The sequence below is a fragment of the Phytophthora sojae genome (assembly GCF_000149755.1).
Source record: "Phytophthora sojae unplaced genomic scaffold PHYSOscaffold_1, whole genome shotgun sequence".
Classification (NCBI taxonomy): domain Eukaryota; phylum Oomycota; class Peronosporomycetes; order Peronosporales; family Peronosporaceae; genus Phytophthora; species Phytophthora sojae.
The window spans coordinates 10,783,108-10,806,269 of record NW_009258115.1 but is presented as its reverse complement, the minus strand read 5'-3'; the positions used below and the strand labels follow the sequence as shown (position 1 = coordinate 10,806,269).

Below are 23,162 nucleotides of genomic sequence, written 5' to 3'. Positions count from 1 at the left end.
TCTCATATCCAGATACTTGCGTCTGATTGGTCCATTTCATTTGTTGCAATCTTCTGATAACGTCGCGATCATGAGGAGCTCTACGGATGGCCCCGCGTTGGCGCCTCCTCTCGACCGCCATGTGTCGAACCGAGCACTGAAAGCCATGGGGTTATGTGCGCTGGTGCTCGTGCTGGTCTTCATGCAGATCCCGACGTTGTTCTCGATGGACCCGTCGAGCGCCTTCCGACCTACGCAAGTGTCCAGTTCGGACACATTCGAGCACATGTTCGCCACCAAAACGAAATACTGGGACCAGCGCAGTGCTGTAGCCATAAACAGTGAAGCCAACTTTACGCGGTCTATGCTGCCACTTCGTGCACTTGAGTTGTCGGACCAGACGCCACTACGGCAGGATTTGGAGCTCATTCAGACTCAAATCGTAGCTCGTCATGGCGTAAGGTACGCTAGTAGGTAGCCATAACTGATTGCAAACTATTGGGTCGTGAAACTATTTAGGTATATTATTATATTGTGCGTTTGTGTTATAGATACCCAACGGGAGGTAATATCAAAGAAACTACTGCGTTTTTGGACAAGTTGAAGCCCTTCGAGAGTTCGTTGCCGGCGTGGATGAGGAACTACTCGCTGCCGTACAATCTGAGCGTGCAAGGGCAGCTTACGCATGTTGGGAAGCGTGAACTGCGTAAGCTGGGGGCTCGTAGCCTCGCCAGAAGTGGATTTGCTGATGAAGGCGCAGTCTACTCGAAGAAGAAGTACCGCGTGACACACACAGCCGTGGTGAGGGCTCGAGACTCAGCTATCGCGTGAGTTGCTTGCCGTTGATATGGTTGTTGAAGTTTATTGGCTGATCCCTGCTTTTGCTTCAATAGGTTTGCAAATGCATTCTTTGCAAATGCTCAGGACGTGGAATACGTCGAGCACCCGAAAAATAAGGTAATGTTCTTTGTAATTGGTATGATACGAACGCTTTTGTATTTCCTTACCAAGCACAATACTGCGTAGGATACTCTTCTGCGCTTCTTTGACGTGTGTCCCCGATACCAGCGAGAGGTGAAGAAGAACCCAACTGCTCAGACACAACAACATGAGTTCCAGAGATCAACCACCCTGGTCAAAACTGCGCAATGGCTGAAGCAGTCGCTTGGCTTGAAGGACGAGGACATTAAATTCTCAGCCAAGGATCTGATGGCAGTGCAATCTGCATGCGCGTAAGTTCTACTTATATTGCAAATTAAAACGAAATGATGACTATTGAACCGAGGACTAACTGAGCGCTGTGCATCAGGTTCGACATTGCTATTTATCATCACAAGCACCACTGGTGCTCGCTCATGTCGATGACTTTCATCCACGCGCTGGACTACCTGGACGATCTCGAGGAGTTCTACTGGATTGGGGCGGGGTACAAGATCAACTACGAGATGGCAGCCGTTCTCCTGCGCGAGGTGTTCACTACGATGGGAGCAAGAGCTACCGGTGACAGCGCGCTCTTGGGGAGCTTCTTTTTTGCCCATGCAGAGACGACTCTCCCATTGATGACTCTGATGGGGTACGGTGATCGCTCGCCTCTCGTGGCAAACGCTACAGAGGACGACATCGCATCTCGGGGATTCCGGACTTCAATCCTCTCTCCATTCGCTGCAAACGTCGAATTTCGGCTGTTCAAGCGAAAATCGAGCGAGGAAAAGGAGTTTTATGTGCAAATTCTCATCAACGAGAAGGAGGCGGCGATCCCAGGATGTGGTCGTGTGTACTGTAAGCTTTCGGAGCTAGAGCAACAGTGGCTCTACTACCTGAAGGTGTATGATTTCCACAAGGACTGTATGTAAGATACTTGTAATGTTTCGTTGATAATCTGAAGGTTCTGCATTTAGAACTTTGTGACAGGATCCGACGTCGCCCTTTCGAGTGAAGAGGCAACGGGTGCGTGAATGACCTCCCATGCAGCACCTGATAGTTTGTCTGGCGCTGTTGGCACACCTTATGGAGAAGAAGTGCACGTTGTCGGTGCTAAGAAAGGTGGAGAGGATTTATTCGAGCTCGTGGACGACAAGTTTGTCGTAGTGTCCATCGATGTCGAGTATGTTGCGGATCTCGCGTGGCCAACTGATCGAGCATCAAGCGATCGAAAAGTTTACGTGAGATTCTCAATTGACCCGGGAAATGTGCAAGCGTCCACGGATCCATTTATTTACTCGGAGAGGTGTTCGAAGCCGGTTGAAATGGTTTTACCTATGTCACTAACTACTGAATCGGCTGGAGCTTTGATGGAGATGGAAGTTTGGGAAGTCCGGCTTGGTGGCGTTCAACAGGAACTTGTGGGGAAAGGTCGAGAACCTGTTCACGAGTTGTTGAGGGATTCAATGTCGCAAGAAATTCAATTAACTCGACGGAGAAGAAAGGCAAGTTGTGGCAAGTTGGGATTTTCTGTGACGATGAATTCGGATTCGAGGGCCCTGGCCGCAGTATTTTCCAGGGAGATCCAAGAATCTATGGATAAAGTTGACGACGGACCGAAGAACGCTGTGCTGTTCGTGATGATTTTAGAAAGTCAGGGTCTGGACCAGCTCTTCAACCCCGTCATTGTTGCCAGTACCGGTGAAGCGAAGCTTCCCTTGCGTACTGACTCGGCAACCTACGACGACAAACGTGGCGTTTTCGTGTGGAACTACCGGCTATGTTTCGAGCTGCCACCAGCGAATTTATTTAACCATACCATTTCCTTCGCAATGATTCATGACGAAGAAGTGAATGACAGTCCGGAGAAAGTGTTAGGATCCGCTACTATTAACTGTGGTGCATTAGAGCCAGACGGCTCGGCCTTTTGTGGATGGCTTACGTTCTCAGCGCCGGAGCAACAAGGGAAAATTCGCGTGCGTGTTGCTTGCTGCTTGATAGTCGACGATTCGCAAGTGGATGTCGTTGAAGTACCGGTTGCTGACTGCGAAACATTGAATTCACCAACGATAACTTCCGACGTTTATTCTTCGGACAAGCCCTTCTCTATTCCCCTCGGAAGCTTGCTAGAGGTCCAGCTTGAGTTCATCTGCGCAAGCAGCACCCCCGAGTCGGAGTATCTGAGTGAATACATTGGTGAAGGCCAACAATTGAGTATCCGCGGTCGAGTAAACCTTCTAGATGGGGTTTCCCAACGGGCTACTACCACTGCTTCAGCTAGCCTCGAGACTACACACTGCAAGAAACAAACCTGCGCACGACTGCAGAGTGAAAATGGCGACCCGGTTGTACTCCGATTTGAGTTAAGCCCTGACGTCGTGACAAATTCCCTTCCTCAGCTTTCTCTCGATTTCCGACCAAAACGATCGCAACAGAGACCCCTTTCACTCTCTATAGCGTTGACATACCTGTTGAAGAAACTTTCGGCGCATCTGGAATATCAGTGCGATCTCCCTCTGATCGGCCAGAAAGGGGGTGTGCTCGGCCGCTTAAGTACCTGCCTCCGTACTGAATTGCAGGGCGACCAGCAACATATACCGTACACACCAGTTGTTCATAAACCCCAGGCCTGCATCCTTACTGTCAAGGTGGCGAGCTTACGTACCTCAAATGAAGACAACAATGGCATTCGTTGTTTAGCGAATATCTGGTCAAGTACCACGGACAAAGCACAAGCCCAAACGATATCACCCCTGACATGGGGGAGTGGTGAAGTTGGTGGAGTTAATGCTGTATCATTGAACGTGAGCGATGCAACCACGGACATATTGTTTGTGGGTATCTACCGATTCAGCAACCACGAGAGGAATGAACTGATCGGACTGGGCATCTTCAGTATTTGCTCTCACCAGCTTAACCAGTCGTTTGAGCAGTCCGTGCGCTTGTTCTGCGACTCTAAAGGGAAGGAAACTGAGTGCGGGTCGGTGGTACTTGGTCTCCAAACTGCAAGTGTACCTGACGAGACTGAATCCGAGAGAAGTTTATCACTGGCTGCGACGGAGCTTGGCAGCGTTGCGTATCCTGTCCAAAATGGGGAGATGAAATGTGGATTTGATATCGATATCTTGGAGGTGCACGAACTACCAGCAACTGTTTCAGAGGGTGATAGCATTTCTATTCAACTTCGCATTGCTCAAAGCAATTGGAAAATTAAATTGGGCCCAACAAAGGTGGTGCTTTCGGCTGGTGGCAACAAGCTGATGGCTTCTATTGTCGGTAAAGCATACGCCAAGATTTGCTGGTCTGCAAAGGACAGATCATTTCCTGTGCTGGAAGTTTTGGTGTACACAGAATCCCAACGGACTCCAAATCTGAAAAGTATCGCTTCCAAAGCGTCTCTAGCAACCACTTCACACCTAAAACGGAGAGGAGATCGCCGTGGTGCAAAGGCTACACAACGTGCGGATGAAGCTGCCTCTCCCGTATTGGTAGCAGCCGGCAGCCTCAATTTGTGTTCATTTTTCTCACAACCGAACACCTCCGCGCGTGTTGACCTGAGCTTAACAGTGGAGAAAGCAGATATGGAGACTGTTAACTGTGAAGGACCGGTATCTATACTCTCAACAATCAGAGCTTCCTCATATCGAGAGGAGGGTGCGAGCGCGCCGACGCTTCCAGAGACCAATGTTCGTCAGGTACAAGTTATCAAAGGTGACTTGTGCATTCACCTTCTACAAGCCACTGGGAGCTTTCTAAGGAAGGTCAATCCACTCTCAAGTTACTACGTGTTGGTGTCTTGCGGGTCGGAGGAAGTAGCGAGCGGGTACGTGACATTCATTACGTATTTATATTTAACTGTTGTGATTGTCAGTCTGAAGTATACCGTCGCTTGTTTGTGTAGATTTTGTTCAGCCGATGACGGCTCAGTAACTTGGAATCAGCACGTGGTGCTCCGAATCGGCTCCAATGGCCCACCGACTGTCCACCTTACGCTTTATCATCGCTTAGTTGATCGCAATGGTGGAGACTCTAATCCCGCACCGCCAATCGAAGGTAACCAAATTGTTGGGTATTTGACGCTGCCAATGTTCCCGTCAGTTCTTGAGGAGGATCATTTACTACAACTCGAGGTTCCGTTTGGAATGCCGTTTGGCTCTGGAGATGTTGATTCGGCTAAGACCAGTAATGATCCGCATTACTACAAAAGAGGGATGTTAACACTGGAGATGCAATTTCTGTCGAGCGAGCAACCCAAGGTGAAGGCTTCTACTACGACAGAAAGTTTTGAACTGGTGATTCACCGAGTGCGGGGGAATCTACAGGACTCGAGTCCCTCCCAACGCCCACCTGGGGTCGTACAGCATGTCTTCGTTGATATTAGTCTCATGTCGGATCGAGGTGGCAGAGCTGAGGAGATCGCGGTGGGAGCTACCGGCGTTATATCAATATCTGCGTCAGGAATGACTGCAGTTGGGGAAGTAGTCGATCTCAGCAACCCAATCGTCGCAGCAACACTGCTGAATGGACCGAACAATGTGTTTGTCGGGAGAATCCGTGACTTGGCTGGGAACTACTACGGACAAGTGCATCTCCCGCTCAGAAAAGACTGGAGACAAAGATTGGTTGATCGGAGGAAGCAAGTCTGGTATCCTATTTGTATTGAAGGAAGTACTGGGGTTACGACTACACAAGACGCACTGCTAATGAGCCTCCAACTTCGCGAACAAAATCTTAATACCCCTGCTTCTCAAGCAAAGACATCGGGGAAATTTCACGTGAGCGTATGTGAAGCCATCCTTTCAACACCATTTCAGAGCTCGAACGCACTGAAGCTGGGTAAATATGGCGGTGCAAATGTACAGCTGACGCATATCCCGACGGTTAGCCCCGACAGCAAAGTACGCTACCGTACAAGACAGTCTACGAGTCTAGACAGTAGCCAGCACTGGCGCTGGGAAAACGAGTGGTTTCCGTTTACCGAAGACGGCGGGCAAAATGCAAAGCAAGATCTGCAAGTATTTTTGCAAATAGGGGTTCAACCAAACCGACCTGTGCTGCAAGGCAGTATCGACTTAAGTTCCACGATCAAAGACGCGAAATTCCGACGAGTTGATTTGTGGATTCCACTTGGTGATCAACTCTGCAGTGATCGCGCTACTGTTGATGCACATCTTCATATCGTAGTGATTTATATACCTACGGTTGTTGGTACAATTAACTTCGACTTTGGTGAAAACGTCACATTTTCGGAATCCGAACGTAGGCTTCATGTTAATACGACTTTTTACAAGTGCGTTCTTCAAACCGCAAACTATATCTCGGTCGACGATCAGGGAAATAATACTCTTGGCTACAAGCGGTTGCGATTGCCGTACGATATCAGCATGGACACAACTCCCGATGTACCAGAGTTTGTTATTCAATGGATGGGGATGACGAAGACGCTTGGGGAGGTCTGTCTCGGTGTATTCTCCATCGATCTGCTGTCCATTGCCGAGCTCTGTTCTTTGACTTCAGCAGTAAGTTCGTCCGATAACGACCAAGACCGCTTTATTTGGGGTAACTTTTATGATAAAGCTGATCGAACCAAGATATCTGGAGTCGCAAAACTTCGAGTTACATTTGACCCCACGCGCAATGTCGTTCATGATCAAGAAGGCGATGCAGCGAAGACACTTGAGAACCGTGTGGCTTCTGCGGAAACGTTTACTATCTGGAAGAAGCTGTTTTACTTGCTGGATCAGAACAGCAATGGATACATTGACCGCAACGAGTTCACGAATGTGTTTTTGACTCATGTGGAAGGTACAGTACGATCTTCTCGAAACAATAGTATATTATTTTTTGCTGTGGCGGACTAACTTAGTGCTTTGCAGATATGACAAAGACGTCCGATGGCCAGAAGCTGTTGCAGCTGTTGTTTGGTAGTGATGACAACCAAGACAGCCCCAACCACGCAAACGCAAGCATTCCCACCCAAGAACAGATAGCTGCGCTATTTTCCGTTATGGATACAAACCGCGACAACGTATGCCCAATTGCTGTCTATTAAGACTGCATATTTACTCTCGTTCTCACGGTTTGTTGTTGTGATTCGTAGGAGATCGAGTGGGGTGAGTATCTTCGATTTCTCCAGCGAAAGCAACATCAGCTCTTCAACTCAACCAAAGAAAGTGAGGAGAACCCAGCCCACGAACCGACTGAAATTCAGAGCCAGCAAAAGCGGGAGTTAAGAAGGAAGCATCGAGAAGACTCGCGTGCAATACCCCCCACCATTGAGGGGCGACCGACTGCCCCGTCAAACCAAACGGAGCCATCGCCAGAGGAAATGAGAGCGGCAGACCCGAAAAATGGCTCGGTAAAACAGAGTCGTGCAACTCCAAAGCGGACGACTAAAGTGTCCTCATCAGATCAGAAACTCTTGAAGCTTCAGTATTCCAACCAGGAACAAAATCGACTGCAGGAGCAGATCACGTCTCTGGAAGCTATCCTCGCTATAGAACGACGTCGGTACGCCGAGCTTGCAGCAGACCGTCAGGCTTTGATGAGGTCGTACCAGCTGTTGCACCTCAAGCACCAAAACGAACTCATCCAGGAGCAGACCAAGTCAAAGTGGATGAAGCAGACTATTGAGCGCCAGCAACAGCAGCTCGAAGAACGCGAGACCGTCCGGAAGAATCGCACCCAAGCGTCTATTGTGCTTCAGTCGACAGTTCGGTCTCGACTGGAGCAGAAGCGCTACCAGGGGTTGAAGCTGCAGCGTGCCAGTGCTGCAATCGTGATCCAATGCATGGCTCGAACCGTAAAAGCGAAAGGAATATTTCAAGCTCTACAAGAAGCGGATCGTGTGAAGAAACAACGCATTCGAGCCGCCTCCACGATGCAGAGATTTATTCGCTTCCACTTACATCGGAAAGAACGGGCCTTGCTAATCGAAGCCAGGAACCTCTCAGCGACGATTCTTCAGAAGAACACACGGAGGATGATAGCGTCCAGAGCTTGGCAACGCCAAAAGGTATCGACTGTGAAGCTTCAGTGCTGGATTCGTCGACGTCAAGCAATTCAACTGGTGACTAGAATTCGAGACGCAACATTCGTAGTTAAAACGTACGTCCTTGGATGGTTTGCACGGTGGAAATACTCCAGGATAAAGGAGAGTACCCGACGAATTCAACGCTGGTCGAGACGCTCAAGTAAGGAACGGTCGACGTATATGGAGTTGCTTGAAGCGGTGCTGTGCATTCAGTCGGCCTGGAAGAGGAGAAGTGCGCGGAAGTGGTTTGAGCGCGAGTGGCAGCGGCAGGAGACGTACCTTTCGCAACTAGAGGCGGCGATCTGTATCCAGGCTGCGTGGAGAGGACAACGTCAGCGTTGGATCAGCTATCGGTCGCAAGACCCCAGCCCACAGTTTGAGGATGACAGCGTGGTTGAAGCTTTACTGTACGATATCGTGGCTATCATCGAGGCTGATGCAGTCCCATGTGACAGCAACAAACCCACTCTTGCGGATACCAGCGCAGGTGATGAAAATTACATTAATTCGGAGATTACTGCAGACGATGGAGATCTCCAAGTGGTAATCGACAGCTCAGAAGATCGATCGGTTGTACCCCAGCTAAATCCTATTCTATCGACCAACGAAGACAACGGCGAGAACAGCGAAGAAAGCCAAATCTCAGCTCTCTTGATGGATCTAGTTGAAGCCGCGGCCAGCACTAGTGAGGCTGGCCCTGAAGCCACTGCCTTGCCGCTGTTAAGCAATGATTTGGCTCCAGTTGATATGAATTCAACCGACACGAAGATGGCCCCCAGTGATCCACCGAGTGTTCATGATACCGAAGACACCCCAGGATTTAACACGAACTTGGCTATTGAAGAAGCCGATGCCTGTGCATCTACGGACACGGAAAGTGCTGTGGCTAGCTTATTGATCGCAGAAGCAACAGACGAAGATCCCCATGGCTCAAATAATGCCGATTTTGCCATCGTTGAAAATGTGCTGGAAGCCATCATAGGCCTGGTGGCATCCCAGCCGGCTCATGACAAGGAAAGCCAGGCAGACCAAATCGCATCTAAGCCCTATGAAGAGGATCAAGGCTCTTCTCGTGACGAGACCTATGATATCAAGACAAACCAACCAGCCCACGAACCAGACACGGGACAAGGAAGCAAAAGTACCGGTAATTTACAAGCTGTGGACGTTATGGAGCCAACAGTTCCAAGCTCAGTGCCTGAAAATGAACCTGAATGCGCACATGACGATGAAGCTCCTCAAGCAATAGTGGATGCTGGTCCAGATGAGGTCACCTCCACTGAAGCTTTCAACCCCAGTAGCGAGCACGAAGACACTAGTGTAGTGGAAGGAGGCATCGCGCAGGACATAGTGGGACAGGTACCCGCTGACGCCTCAAGTCACAGCGAAGAACCAGGCAGCGTCTCCCAAGAAGTCAATGAAAAGGGTAACACCATCGAGTCAAGCGGGGACAAAATACTGGCCAACAAGAGTGGAGGTGGTGATAACCAAGACGTAAACGACGCTGGAGCGAGTAACGAAGCTCAAACGGATGCGATAGTCAAGCAAAATGCTGAGGTGCACAAGCTGGACGCTGCCTTTGGCGCGGACTCGGTAGCAGTGGGGGATTTCGCCATGCCAAATGGGAGTGATTCCGACGACCCGGGGCTTCAAAACGGTGAAAGTGACCACGAAAGTGCAGGCGAAAGCAGCATCGACTCCACCGACTTGATGCTGGAGGCCGACGCTATGGCAATCATGCAGCAAACAAACACTGCAGAGGATCAGATCCCCGTAGAAGGTCGAACTAAGCGCCACCGCAAAACCGAACGCTTGGACAGTATGGCGCTTCTGGCAGACTTGGACAAACTCGATGCGCACGGCAACTCGGATTCAACGGAAGACAAAGTAGACAGCAACACCAGCGAGTGTGATAAATAAAACACTAATACACATTTTTTAGTCAGGAATCCGAGGAGACGGTGACCGTTCACTCTTCATCTTTTCGTGGGGGCGTTCACCGAGATTTCATTTTTCGGTAGAATCAATCCGTAGCCGTCTCCATGTCGGTCGACGCTACCGTCCACCATGTCTTCGGGTATGACGGGGGAGCGGCGGACGCGCCACCTCTACAACTGGCAGACCAGAGCACGATCGTGTACGTCAGTGGCCACACGCTGCACTTCACGTCCACCACCACGCGCAGCCAGCACTTCTTCATGCGCCCTCAGCCGCGAAAGATTGTGTGCTTCGACTTCAACTGGAAGACGTCCACGTTCGCCATCGCGGCTCGAGAGCCAGAAGCTGCCATCTCGTTGTACTCGTACCCGGACAAGAAGTCCAAATCCAAGCTGGAACTCCCCAATGAATCTCAAAGCGACATCTTCGAGTACTCACTGATCAAGTTCTCGCGTTGTGGTCGTCGACTGCTGAGTATCCGTCCAGCTCCACCTGAGGTCGATGTATCGAGAGCTCAAGACAGCAAAACCATTGAAGCGAGGGATCCGCTGCTCTGCGTGTGGGATATCGAGTCGCTAGCGCCCGTTCCGGGGTGTCAGAATTCCAGTGTCCGTGGTCCAGCTCGCTTTGCGTCCTTTGACCCTGCCAACATCGATATGCTCGTGGTGGGTGGGGACAATGGACTGCAGATCTGGAAAGTGTACACGGGTAAGAATGCAGCGTCGAGTTTGCTGCGAGCGGAGACCGTGACGCTGCCGGCTCCTTCATCAGCTACTGATGATAATGTCGGACAGCCCACCGACGCGGCAGATCTTGTGGAATGGGAGGAGAAGCGCAAGCAGTTTTTCTGCCACGCGTGGCTGCCTCGCAGTCGATTCCTGGCTGCGAACCTGTCAGGCGACCTGTTCCTCGTTGACGCAGCGGAGGCGAAAGTATCGCTGCTGATACGAGCGGCAGCTCGGCCGGATCGCTGTCCCATTGCTGGTATTGTCGTGACAGCAGAGACCGTCGTCGTCTCCTACTCGGATGGTGCGCTCGCGTGGCTTCAGCTTGATACATGGGAGCTCCAGAACACGAGCGTTCTACCTGGAGGTCTCGCGGGGTCGAGTGTGACAGTCATGGCACCGACGCCGACGTACTCCAAGGCTTTCGTGGGGACACGCAACGGGAAGATCTTCGAGGTGCGGACGAATGTTCTGCAAGACGACGATGAAGACGGAGACAACGACGACGACGACGGTAGCTCACGTCGCCAAGCAGCTAGCAGGAGTTCCAGTCGTGGAGATGAATCCGCGCTTGTAGTACCGTGTGCTAGTTTCCCGACGGGGCCGATGCTTGATAGCGCGGTGTTTACTCCGTTCGGTGGGGCGTATTCTACCGACGCGTTGATCGCTACTGGAGGTTTACATGGGCAGCTTGCGATCTGGAACCTCCGTGACTGCCGACCAGTCGATGAAGTCAACCTGGGAGTGTTATTTACACAAGACCCAACAATTATTGCGGCTCCCGCTGGTTCGAACTCGAGACCTGGTACCGCTGGCACACCAGTGCAGGAACTGAATACCAACCCAGCAACTGCCGCGCCTCCTGTGGTGATCACAGCACTAGCAGCAAAACTGGGCGACCCGATAGTGATGATCGGAGACCACCAAGGAAGACTGCGCTCGCTGTGTGTCTCGAAAGTTGTGGGTGGAGGGGGCAAGGTGGAGATTCTACCGCAGCACTCGGTACAATTGCTGCCGGAGGATACCCCAGTCGACATTTTGTCCATCCACCCTACCCAGACGGTGATGATGGTGTCGTCAACGCACAGCAACGTGGTGTTCCTCTTGTCCATGGACCACGAGAAGCGATTTCCTGTTCAAGCGTATTTCACGTTGAGAGAACCGAACGAACGCGTTGTGGACATCCAGTGGAATGCAACGGGGGCTAGCGTCAGTAGCTCCCTCACGCTCACGTGTTTCTCTTCGCGTGGTCTGTTCTACAGTGCACGATATCAAGCCCCACCACAGGAGGATGTTTCCGTGGGCAGTGCTGCCTCAGGCCGCCGGGATGTCTCGCCAAGAGGGGCGTTGCAGATCGTCCCCAAAGTCATCGCCTTTGGAGAGTCCGTTCTACCGATGTGCGCGCGATTGCGGTTCCTCACTGGTCCTTCAAGTAACATGATGATCGCTACTTCCCCCGGTCGACCGGAGCTGACACTGCTCAAGTTCCGCGACGTACTGCGCGAGTCGATGGAAGAGATCAGCATCCTGTCGAAAATGCTGACGAAGCGAGCCCATGCGCGCGGTGTGTCGGCAGTCGCGGTGTTTCCGCGCGTGCTGGACGGAGGTGTGGAGCTTTTCGTAACCGGCGGGATGGATGGCACAGTCACGCTTTGGACGCTCGCTGCAGCTTCAGCAGTAAACGCCCGTCGTCAAACCAAGACACCAGCGGAAGGTGAAAACGAGTCAAAGGAAGCCGCGACGGCGACAGCTTCCGGAAGTGCAGGCGAGCTGGACGAAATGCAGGCGACCAAGAAGCGAACACTCGAAACGCACGCTGGCCCGGTAACAACTCTGCGCTTTGTCTGTGCGAAAGCAATGGCAAGCTCCGAGTCTGGAGGACCAGCAAACATCCAGCTCATTTCAACGGGTGTCGATGGCTGTGTGTTCCTCATGGACGTTCGTCTGTCGCCCGAGCTACTGGGCGAGTCGATTGGACTCAGTGGTGCGCAGACTTCCGATCCAACCATGAATCCGCTGTACATGAACATCGTTTCATGCGCCAAGTATGACGACGTCTTCCAGCCCGAGCGTGAACAAGAGCGCACGCCGTTCCTGGAGGCTCGAACTCGCGCTGAAGCGATGGCAGCTCGTGATCGATTCGATCGTGGCAAAGATGCCACGCGCGTCAAGTTGCGCGACCTTGAGGGGCGACTGAAGATCATGCTGGCTGAGAATGAACGACTGCCTGAAAACGAGCAACTCGCGCGCGAAGAGTTTGTACTCAATGTGGCATGGCGTGATAATCTGTTGAATCAGCACGCCGCCAGAGCCCAACGCGTACGTGAAGGAATCGCTCGTGACCTTGCGCGCATGGCAATTGTGCGTGAGCGGATGAAGCGGGAGTTCTGGGACGTTTTTGAGGTACCGGGAGTCCGTCTTACAGCACTGTCACCACCAACTTCTACGTCGACCGCAGTGGCGCCTGGTCCACCGGCAGGACAGCCGCCGCCTCAACTGCAACAGTCCGCATCGACGACCTCAACCTCGGGACAGTCGACGCCACTGTTTGTCAACAACTTCCCAATGCGACGCCAGACCCCACGGGAGCAGAAGCTCGCCAAGCAGATCGCGATGCTTCGCCTAGTTGAATTCGCACACCACCAGCAAGAAGACCGCGAGGGACACAGTTCCGATTCGCGCGCGAGGTTTCAAGACACCGTTCCCACTGATCTGCAGTGGATTTTGAACGCAGGATCACTACATCCCAAGTTCCAGCAGGGAAACCCTCCAGCTACCGACTCTGGTTCGTCTCCAGATATCTCCGACTACGCCAAAATCCCGAGCTTCCACTTCGTGTACCATCCCGCAGTCGTGCGTACAGGCAAGCAAGCTCGCGTCCAGATGCATCTGCTTAGTTCGTATGCTCGAGCGCTACAAAGCGCCTTCAACGCCGAGTTCCAGGAGCTGTTGCGTCACAAGGAGAACACGATTGAGCAAATCGAAGCCAAGAACGCTCGGATCTTGGAGATCACGGCAGAACTCAACGCTGGAGGAAGCACTGCCGACTTGTTTCGACCGCAGTTGGCCCCCGAGGAGAAAGCCGACTCACTTCTGAAAGTTTCTCCCGAAGAGATGACCCAGAAGCCGTACGAGACTGCCGAGCGTCGAAAGCAGCGTGAGCGTGAAGCATTTGAGGCAGCGGAGCGGGAGAAAGCTCGTAAGAAGGACGACGTAGGCGGTCGAGCGCTCATGGACATGATGGACGGCACGCTGGAGGTCAAGAAAGACCCGTTGGCAGCACAGGAGCTGGTGAAGGAGGCTTGGATGCTGACGATTCCACCGGAGGAGATGACGGCCGAGCAGAAGAAGCTCGTGGTACAGTTTGAAGCTGCTCAAGCCAAGTTCGAAGAGGAACGCGAGAAGTATCGGAAGAGTCTGGACTTGGAGCTGCGCAAGACTCGCGGAGAGGTGACGGACCTCTGTCGCGCGTTCGATGAGAAGCTTCGCGCGCTTCGTGATCGGTACATGGCGACACGGCGGGCTGTACTCGCTCAGGAGCTCTACGAGCTTCGGTTGGGTGAAGAGCTCATGGCGCGTGAACAATTGGGGCTGGAAACGGAGCGACTCGAAGCGGAGGCACTCACCATGCAGGAATCCGTGGCACGCGCTCAAGCTGAGAGCGACCGGTTTGCAGCCCAACTTGAGGCCTGTCGTGAAGACTGGCACCGCGCCACGGAAGAGGACAAGGTGCTCGAAAAGAGCTTCGTTCGGGAGCTTGAAGAGATGGTTCAAAGCAGTGGCAGCGCTGGTGGTGGACTGGGAGGCACTCCAACGGCGAGCACAAGCCAACTGGAGTCCCCGGAGTTCATCAAACAGCTCGTGGAGTTGTACCGCAAGCGCAAACCTGACGATCTGGTGCTTTCTCGTGATGGATCATCCGGGAGTGAATCCATGAAGCGGTCAGGTTCCAATGGTGTGGCTGCTGCTCGAGCTAAGGTGAACGCCAAACAACGCCTACTAGCTGAGAGCTCGGCGGAAGGATCAACACGCTCTTTACTGACGAGACAGGCATCAGGCAAGAACAACGTGGTGGAGCCTGAAGTCAACCTCGACCCGTTCCAGCACCTCGACAACCTCCACCAAGACCATTCGAAGCGCGGGGTCATGACTGGCACTGGAAACGGGAGTCAAAAGTTCGCGGTAACTCCGCTGGACTACATCGCTGACCGTCCTGAAGGCGTTCTTGTCGAGGACCGAATCTGGCGCGCCCTGAACGCGCTTCGAGCCAAGAAAATCCTCGCAGAGCACGCGGTGCGCGAGAAGGCGGAGCTCCTTGCGCTTGCCAAAACCGTGAGCGACGAACTCCGCGCGAACTTGTCAGATTTGCATCGTCGACGCCGGAAGCAGCAGCGAGAGCGAGAGTCCTTGGCACAGCGTCGAACGGCTCTGGTGGAGAGCGCGCCTTTGTTGGTTCGGATCAAGCAGGGCCAAGACGAAACTCCAGTCGGCGGTGGGGGTGACGACGCGCTGCTGGTAGCGCGAACGAGTGTCGAAGCCTTGAACGACGTGATCCAGCTGCACGGCAAAGACCAGGTGGGCATCCTCGGTCGCATCAAGGATTTCCGCAAGAACATCAATGTGATGGAATGGGAGCACGCGCTGCTGGAGCTACAAGCACGAGATATGGACGAGCGATACACCGACATCCAGTTGCTGCGCGTGACCAAAGACCTCCAGGAGCTCTTCCACACAGGCGACACGTCCCACAAGCAGAAGCGAGAAGCAGCCATGCTTGAGGCCAAGCTGGCTCACCTGGGTCGTCACCACCAGACCACCTTGATGAAGCTTGAACGCACAGGATCCCAGCTCGAACGCCAGCTTCACGAACGCGAGCGCGAAAACCGGAACTTCCTGCAGCAAGTCGCGCAGCTTGAGACCCAGGTGCAGATCCGCGAGGACATCTTGGCGAGCCGCACGAGCGCAGCCATGCGCCAACAAGCTGCAGGTGGAGGAGGTGCTCGGGGTGACGCTGCGAGACTCAAGGCCATAGCAGTGAGACGCAAGCTCGTCGATCTGGCGAAAGCTCAAACCGACGAGATCGAGTACCTGCGCCTCGAGCTCGACAAGATGCGCCGTCGTACCTTCCCGAGCTTTGCGCAGGCCCACGCTCGCGATTATCACGACGTTGACTAAGACCCGAGGCATCAAAGGTTAGTAGACAACCAGTCTCCTCCAGATCTGTAAGAACACGAACACTTCGCCAGGCTGGTCTGCACATGAAAAACATTGCGTCGTCTATTGAGATAAACAAGTAATGAATCTATCGTTGCTGATTTTAAAGCAGTGCTGGGGCGTAGTCCGACGTGGTGGTAGATGCGTTCTCCTTGTTTAGAGTTGACGGAGATAGCACAAGCTGCTTGAGGCTCGGAACCTGGTCCAGAACCGTCTTGAGTTGTTCGAGGGCTACCCTCGCTTGCTGTTGCTCGGCCAACGTAGCTGTGGTGCAGCTGGCGACAAGTGTCGAGGCCACCTGACGTAGCAATTTCGCCCAGTCGGGGAAGCGGAGTTTCTGCGCTTCGTGGTGGCGCTGCTGCAGGAGCCATTGGGAGAGGTTGTTGGCCACCATCTGAGCGCAGCCATAGGCACGTGTACTTGAGCTTTCAAACGAAGAAGGCAGTCGTGCCACGTCAATAGCCTGGTGCAGCAACTGCACGGAGCAAACCGAGCCAGCACGGCGAACAACCAGCTCAGTCACGAGCGCAGCCTTCGTCACTAATGCGCGGTCATTCTTAGAACCAGCACGGCGTCCCGCGAGAGCTACCTGCAACGATGCGAAAGCATTTGCTGCCTGCAAAGCAGTCGCATGCTGCTGGATTGGGTCAAGCTCATCCCAAACTGCATCCTGCAGGACTTGCTCCAACAGTGTCATAAGAGGAAGCAGCAGCGCCGACGAAGCCGCCTTCATCGATCTCGACGATTTATCATTGCGCGATTTCGTGGACGAGGAGGCAGCTCCATGCCTCAAGAATTGCGCGGCTAGCCACTCCACCAACGCTGCCTTGGTGATCAAGTATGCACCACCCGACGGGGTACGAAGTGCAGCCAGCAAAATGCTCGTGATCAAAGGTTGCGTGTGGGTATCAGCCAGCTCGGAGGAGTAGAAACTCAAAAGCATCGGAAGCACGTGACGGCGCACAAGCAATGCCACGTCGTCGTCGTTGCGTACTCCACGGCGAAGCGCGTGCAGCAGCCATGAGCGCTCTTGGCGGAAGGTCAGCGGAGCCCGGCTGTTGAACAACGAGTAAAACATCGGGACATCAGCCAGGTCCATCGCAGGACGAGCCAGCAGGAAATGGTTCACTTGAGGGTACAGCACGTGGGTTGGCCGAGTCAGCACAGCGAGCGCGTCATTAAGGAACACGGTAACCACTGATGGAACCTGCTCAAGCTGCTCCTCGACGCCACGGCGGAAAACATCCAGTAACAGATGGACTTGGCGTCCCGCCTTAAAATCGCTTGAGGTTTCCGTAGTAGCCTGCAGAGCCTCGTGCAGATGCGCTAGGATGCCGTACGCGTATTCACGGATTTTCTCGACGTCCGAAGATATGGCGCGGATGGTAATGCCAAGCAAGCCTTGCTGCACAATGCCACCATCCGGCAAATCCGACGAGGAGACGAAGTGCGACAGCATCGGCAGAAGGAACGCAGGATCGTAAGCTTCGGCCTCCTTCTCGCCGTTGTCCGCTAGGGTCAGTTCGACGTTGTCGTTACCGTTTTCAACAGGAAGTTCGTCATCAAGGTTCAAGAGGAATGCATCGCCCTCGGTCGAAACCTCACGATCCAGCGGAAAGTACTCAATCGTAGCACGAACACGGTTTTGCTCAATACCTCCACCAAGGAGCCAGGCCGAATCATCAACCAGGTCGTTGTGAGAGCGCTTAGACGACAAGGAAGCTTCTGCTGACGGCGAAACTGTCGAGAATGCACCAAAGCGGAAGCCCATGCTCACAAGGGTAAGTCCAGAGCCCTGGGCTTCAAAATCTTCAAAGAGTACCCGCAAGCTGCGGTCGAAAGGTGAAAGCGACATTGAGTACGCGTTCAGCAACGTCTGCAACAACGACCTCGTGTAGTTGCCGGTGATACGAGTGAGTCGCGAGACAACGCGAACAATCAGAAGTCGCACAGCACTGTTGTCAGTGTTCTGCAGGGTTGGAGTGAAGCACTTGTGTAGCACGAGGGCATCAAAATGGGCAACGAAATCGTAATCCAATCCATTCGCGTCATTTCCAACCAGACGAAGCAGAGCTGCAGTCAAGCTCACAAAAGCCTCGAAAGCAGACTGAGAGCCACTTGTTTTGATAGCTTCACGCGCCTCGGTCAGTAGAGGGAGCACAATTTTCAAGGCAGACAACTGCTTCTCTTGAACTTGGCACGTAATAGATCCGACCACGGTTTCCATCATGAGCACAGTCACGTCAAACTGGCTGCGCCAGCTATCGCGGTTGATCGACGACCCGTCCTCCTCAACTTGCACAGTCTTCAGGGCAAACAGACAGCTCCGAACTAGGACCAGCAGCAAACTTACGTCCACAGTTTTGTTGGTGTCATCGCCTCGCAATAAAAGCAGCAGTCCCAGCAGGTGGGCCGGCGGCAATGCACCATCGTTCTCCAATCTTGCTAGCTTCTTCACAAGCTCGCCAGCAAATGCATTGGTATCCACGTTTATCGACGCATCGGCAGAAACATGCTTCAAAAGTGCAAGCTCTGCCGTGTGAGTCTTCTGGGAGCCCAAGAGCACACGCTCGTAGCAAACAGGGGCCAAATTTACGGCGAACTGACGTAATCCTGGGCTCGTGATCCGCGTGAACACATTGTAAACCGCGTTCACCAAAGCACACCGCACTCGCTCATCCTTTTCCTGTCGAAGGCGCTTCATTAGTTCTTGCTCAAACATCGTCGGGAACGCTGCAGCGTCGTTGCCACTCTGAATTGCCGCAACAATGGCTCGAAGCACCTTAGACGAGCACTGCACGGGTGTACGTGCGCTTTGAACAACAAGCGATACCAGTGAGCTCTGAATAGCGTCAACGGCTGTGGAGGCATCGATACCTCCAAGGTGACCCAGTACTGAAAATCCGGTCGTATAGAACGGCATCTGTCGCTCGCTGTTTCTGCTGGTAAGAAGCTGCCAGAGCTTTCGCGTAAGCAACTTTGCTCGCTTGTAGTCGGAGAAGGAAAAGTATTGCTTGCTAGAGTCTCCACTCTCACCCTCATTTCCTAGAGACTTCAGGGTACGTTCGACAAGCACCACATGAGGAGCATTACAGGTTGCCACGTTGAACCGGGTCAGCAAACCATCGAGCACTGGAAGTCGGGCACTGGGAGGAATACGCGAAGACAACATAGCCACTAGCGGGACACCAGCGCGTTGAAACAGACCACCAAAATCACACAGCAACGACAGGTCCGCTTCTGGCGCGTTGCTAGAGTAAACTCGCAGTGTAACGATCTCCACCGCAGAAAGCTGTCGCCATAACAACTTGTTCGAAGTACTGGCAACCACTGCTCGCAATTTGAAGAAAATGCGCTCCACGACATCAGCAACAGTACACTCATTGGAGGCAATAATGTTGAAATGTAGAAGCAGGAGTAGCTCACAAAGGTGCGAGTAGCCTCCGTCGGAAACTCCAGGGTGGCTTGATGAAAGGAAGAACAGCAGTTGCTCGCACATACGCGCTGCGTCCGTCGCAGCCAACTGATCATCACGAAGCCGACGTCTCACCAAGTCGGACACCGCTGCGATCGCCAAATCTTGCTTCTTGGTATCATTGCTCGCAATACTGAACATAATGTGCTGGAGTACAATATGCGCGGGTACAACCTTCTTGAATGTCTCTGTTGCGGCTGATGAAGACGCTTGCTTCTTTTGAGCCTTTGAAGTCAGGAGCGATAGAATATCCACATCTCCTCGTGCTGACAAATAGTGGAGGACCGGGCTGAATGATTCTTCGATGTCTGCACAGTTGCTTACAATATGCTCCCACTTCGAAGTGAAATCCGCTGGCGACATCACCACTAATGCCCCCGTGAGGGCATCAGGGTCACCAAAGCGGTACCACTTGCTGTTAGCTGCACGCGCTTTCTTCTTCGGAGTGGATACATTGCCAGAAACAGGCTTTCCGGAAACCAGAGCCTCACAGTGAGCCTTAAGCCACACGTACGCATCATCCTCGCGCTCGATGTCATCAGCACCAGAAGGTCGCTTCCGCTTCTTGCCGTTTGAGTCATCACTGGATGTCTCATCGTTTTCCTCTTGCTGCGTATCAGCAAACGCATCGTTGCTTGCAATCAGGGCGACAAGTTGGTGCGGATGCTTGCTTGTTGGCACCAGCGCAAGCAAAATGCGCACCGCAAATGCCACAACTCGCAGGTCAGCACGGTATGCTGACAGGTCTGGCTTTCCAGCAGCTCCACCGCGTGAACTCAAGAATCCCACCAGGGCCACAGTGATTGGGCTCAACGACGACGATGGCGAAGATGCATCTGTGACTACACGTCTTCCAATAGCAACATACATCAGCGGGTCCGACATCACCGCACGCGCGAGCTGTTCCGTAAATTCAGCGCAAGTTTTGCCTCCGCCGTGCCGCAAACTCTCGAGCCAAAACCCAATCTCTTCGTTAGCGCGTCCTCCGGTCCCTCCTTGCCGGTGCTGTGTTTCCTGGCCAAAAATGTCTGAAGCCAGCAAGGTTCGCTGAAGAACCTGTCCTGCAAGCTTCTGAACCGCTTCACTTGGAGTGGAAACGTACAACAGCAACATTTGCTGCAGTTTCGAGCGATTGCCGGAATTGCCGCTAGTAAACAGAAAGCGAAGACGAGGGGTATCCACTGCAAGCAGGAACCGCAGCATTTCACCGACGATCAAGCTCTGCATGGGTGCCGGCAAGGTCTCCGCGTTTTCGTCAGTGTGGCCATCCAAGTAACGCCAAGCAAGAGTCTTCGTAAAATCAACCTTCACTTCCCGCATCGCCTGCGGTAGGCACTCAAGGTACAGGCGGAACACTGTGAGAGCACGCACGTAAATAAGCGCGATGCTTCGCTCCTGAGACGCACACAGTTTGAGAAGCAACGAGACAAGCGCCTCCGGGCTCGGAAGTAGGAAGCGCAGCTCAGATTGCACTTCCGACGCAAGACCCAGCGATTCCATGGATGAGGCTAGGCGCACGTAGCGCTTCAGCGTCGCCTCAATCACGCCCAACGACGAATAGATAACCAGGTTGTTGGTGTGTTGGATACAGCGAGATAGCTCCTTGCGGAAGTTACCCGGAGCAATGAGCCGCGAGGCGAGAGACTGCGCAGAGCACCACGACGACAGCGCGTCTGGGTTCTTAGCTGCAGGCATTCCATTCGCGACAGCATCCAGTGAGCACGACAGCAACTTCTGCACTAGCGAGGCCACGCAGAACCAACGATACACGGGCATGGGCTCCAGCTGAAACGACAATGCCGCCAGGTACTCGGACAGAAACCCGGGGTACTTTTCCAGAAACTGCATGACGAGCGTCTGCGCCTGAGTACTGCGGAGCAGCTCATTCACGCCGATCGTTCCGACGGCATTTCGGATCACCTTGAGTGCGTACGCCTGCTCGGACGTGGTCACCTCTTCCTCCGGGAGCGCCGAGCTCGACGCTGTGGACTTGGACAGGAACAGCCTCAGCGCCTGCTTCTGCGGCACGATGTACAGCGCGCTGTCGTCGAAGAACAGCGCTTTGAGCACTCCGAGCGCCGTATCGCGCACCCCTTCGTCGTCCTCCACCTGCAGCAGCGCGAGCAGTTGGTGCACGCACGTGGCATTGAACACCACGAGCTTGCTCTTGTGCTCCACCTCCTTGTTGTGCAGCACGAGCTCGCCCAGTCTCTCGAAGATCATCGTCAGCATCTCGGCCGAGTCGCCGTCCATGCTCTTGAACAGCGACGCCGTGACGCCGCCCTCCTTGGTGGCGAAGCGGTGCACGCTCTTGTCCGGGCACGCCGTGAGCGCCAGCACCAGGTCCACGTACGCCGCGCGCAGCTGGAAGGGTGCGTGCTTGAGCGTCTCCTCTCCCTCCTCGTCCTGCGCCACCTCGGGCTTCTTCCAGCGGCGTGTGGCCAGCTTGACGAACGCCGCGCTCTGGAAGTTGAAGAGCCGCACGAGCTCGCGCGCGGCCGCGCCGCTCACGCGCGCCACGCAGCCCAGCAGCTGCAGCGCGCAGAACTCGATGAGCGGCTTGTCGCTCCAGCTCAGCAGCTTCTCGAGCTGCGCGGCCTTCTCGCGCACCACGCGCAGCGCGAAGGCCTCGGCCTGGGCGGCGTCCAGCTGCGTCTGGTGCTGCAGCAGGTGCACGGCCACGTGCAGGAACACGGCGAAGCTCTCGCGCTTCTCCCAGCGGCTGCCCAGGCCGTGCTGCTCGGGCCACACGCGCAGCAGCAGCTCGCCCTGCGCGTGCACGGCCAGGAACTGCGCGCGCAGCGCGGCCGCGTCTTCCTGCGAGGGCTGGACTGGGGCTTCTTCATCGTCTTCGACTGCAGCTGGAGGCGCCAGGCGCAGCGCGCGCGCGAACGCTAGGAACGCGCCGTCCAGCGGCTGGCGGTCGCGCTCGGCAGCCAGCAGCAGCTGGCGCAGCGCCATGAGAATGCGGAAATGACCAATTAATTGGCCATTGGCTCGCGGCGCTTGGTGGATTATTGGGTCGGACGAAAGACCATTTTGCAGAATTTGGGTAGTACTAGTACTTATTTGAGTTTTTTTTGTGATGGGACTATTTTTGTTTTGGATCTCATCGATCTTGAGGAAGATGGGTACAAACCGAGACGGGGTGCGATTGAGCGTGCTGGGCGCGCTGGGAGTCGCCGTGTCGGCGTACGGGGTCCATGTGAAGACGCAGAAGATGGCGCTGAGGGACGAGTACGCGCCGTTGTGCGACTCGGAGGCGTTCTCGTGCTCGGAGGTCGATGCAGCACAGTTGAAGTTTTGCCGGACGATCGCAATGCAGTTAGTTGGGGGGTACTGTACTTATTGTTGAGAGTGATGTCGATGTAGGTGCTGACGAGCGAGTACAGTAGTTTGCTGTCGCATTTGGGGCTTGTAGAGAAGCACTCGGTGTTGGACGTGTCCAATGCGCATTTGGGGGTGTTGGCGTACTCGCTGTTTGTGCTCTACCCGGTACTGCGGAAGGTGCCGTACCATGCACAATTTTACTTGGCGGTGTCGAGTTGTGGCGCGGTGCGTGAGCCTATGCAGACAGAAGATAGCAAACTACTGAAATGGGGTTGACAGAGATTGCTGCTGCTACTGTTGCAGGTGGTGATGGTGTACTTGGCCTACATTTTGGCATTCGTGTTGCGCGATTTTTGCCTGGTGTGCGTAGCTACGTACGGAATCACTGCGGCTCTGTTGTGGACCTCGCAGGCGCTGGTTCGTGCAGAGCGGCGTCACCTGCAATCAACCAAAGCGGGCAAGTTTGATTAGGCACCAACACGATTCGTACGACAATACGATGAATTATTGTGAAACTATGATGTTGAATTCACGCCAGCAATACAAA

The 23,162-nt window shown here is 53.8% G+C and overlaps 5 protein-coding genes across 5 annotated transcripts; 4 read left to right on the top strand and 1 right to left on the bottom strand.

Moving 5' to 3' along the window:
* Nucleotides 1-265: 265 nt before the first annotated feature.
* PHYSODRAFT_472758 (hypothetical protein) lies at nt 266-1,832 on the top strand (the record flags this gene model as incomplete). Its single annotated transcript, XM_009518831.1, has 5 exons — nt 266-307; nt 368-441; nt 531-738; nt 1,006-1,211; nt 1,289-1,832. The coding sequence occupies 5 exons, from the start codon at nt 266-268 to the stop codon at nt 1,830-1,832; spliced, it is 1,074 nt and encodes a 357-aa protein (XP_009517126.1).
* Nucleotides 1,833-4,961: 3,129 nt separating this feature from the next.
* On the top strand, nt 4,962-5,537 carry PHYSODRAFT_436646 (hypothetical protein; the record flags this gene model as incomplete). The annotated part of the gene is made up of 1 exon (XM_009518830.1): nt 4,962-5,537. A coding segment is annotated over one exon (576 nt), but the record flags the coding sequence as incomplete, so codon positions are not given.
* Nucleotides 5,538-9,975: 4,438 nt separating this feature from the next.
* PHYSODRAFT_472680 (hypothetical protein) lies at nt 9,976-15,771 on the top strand (the record flags this gene model as incomplete). Its single annotated transcript, XM_009518829.1, has 3 exons — nt 9,976-13,053; nt 13,102-14,553; nt 14,659-15,771. The coding sequence occupies 3 exons, from the start codon at nt 9,976-9,978 to the stop codon at nt 15,769-15,771; spliced, it is 5,643 nt and encodes a 1,880-aa protein (XP_009517124.1).
* Nucleotides 15,772-15,913: 142 nt separating this feature from the next.
* Nucleotides 15,914-22,246, bottom strand: PHYSODRAFT_309991 (hypothetical protein; the record flags this gene model as incomplete). The annotated part of the gene is made up of 3 exons (XM_009518828.1): nt 15,914-18,003; nt 18,133-18,259; nt 18,323-22,246. 3 exons carry the CDS (start codon nt 22,244-22,246, stop codon nt 15,914-15,916), a joined length of 6,141 nt encoding a protein of 2,046 aa, XP_009517123.1.
* A 166-nt stretch (nt 22,247-22,412) lies between these two features.
* On the top strand, nt 22,413-23,086 carry PHYSODRAFT_472863 (hypothetical protein; the record flags this gene model as incomplete). The annotated part of the gene is made up of 3 exons (XM_009518827.1): nt 22,413-22,565; nt 22,658-22,840; nt 22,919-23,086. 3 exons carry the CDS (start codon nt 22,413-22,415, stop codon nt 23,084-23,086), a joined length of 504 nt encoding a protein of 167 aa, XP_009517122.1.
* Nucleotides 23,087-23,162: the final 76 nt, after the last annotated feature.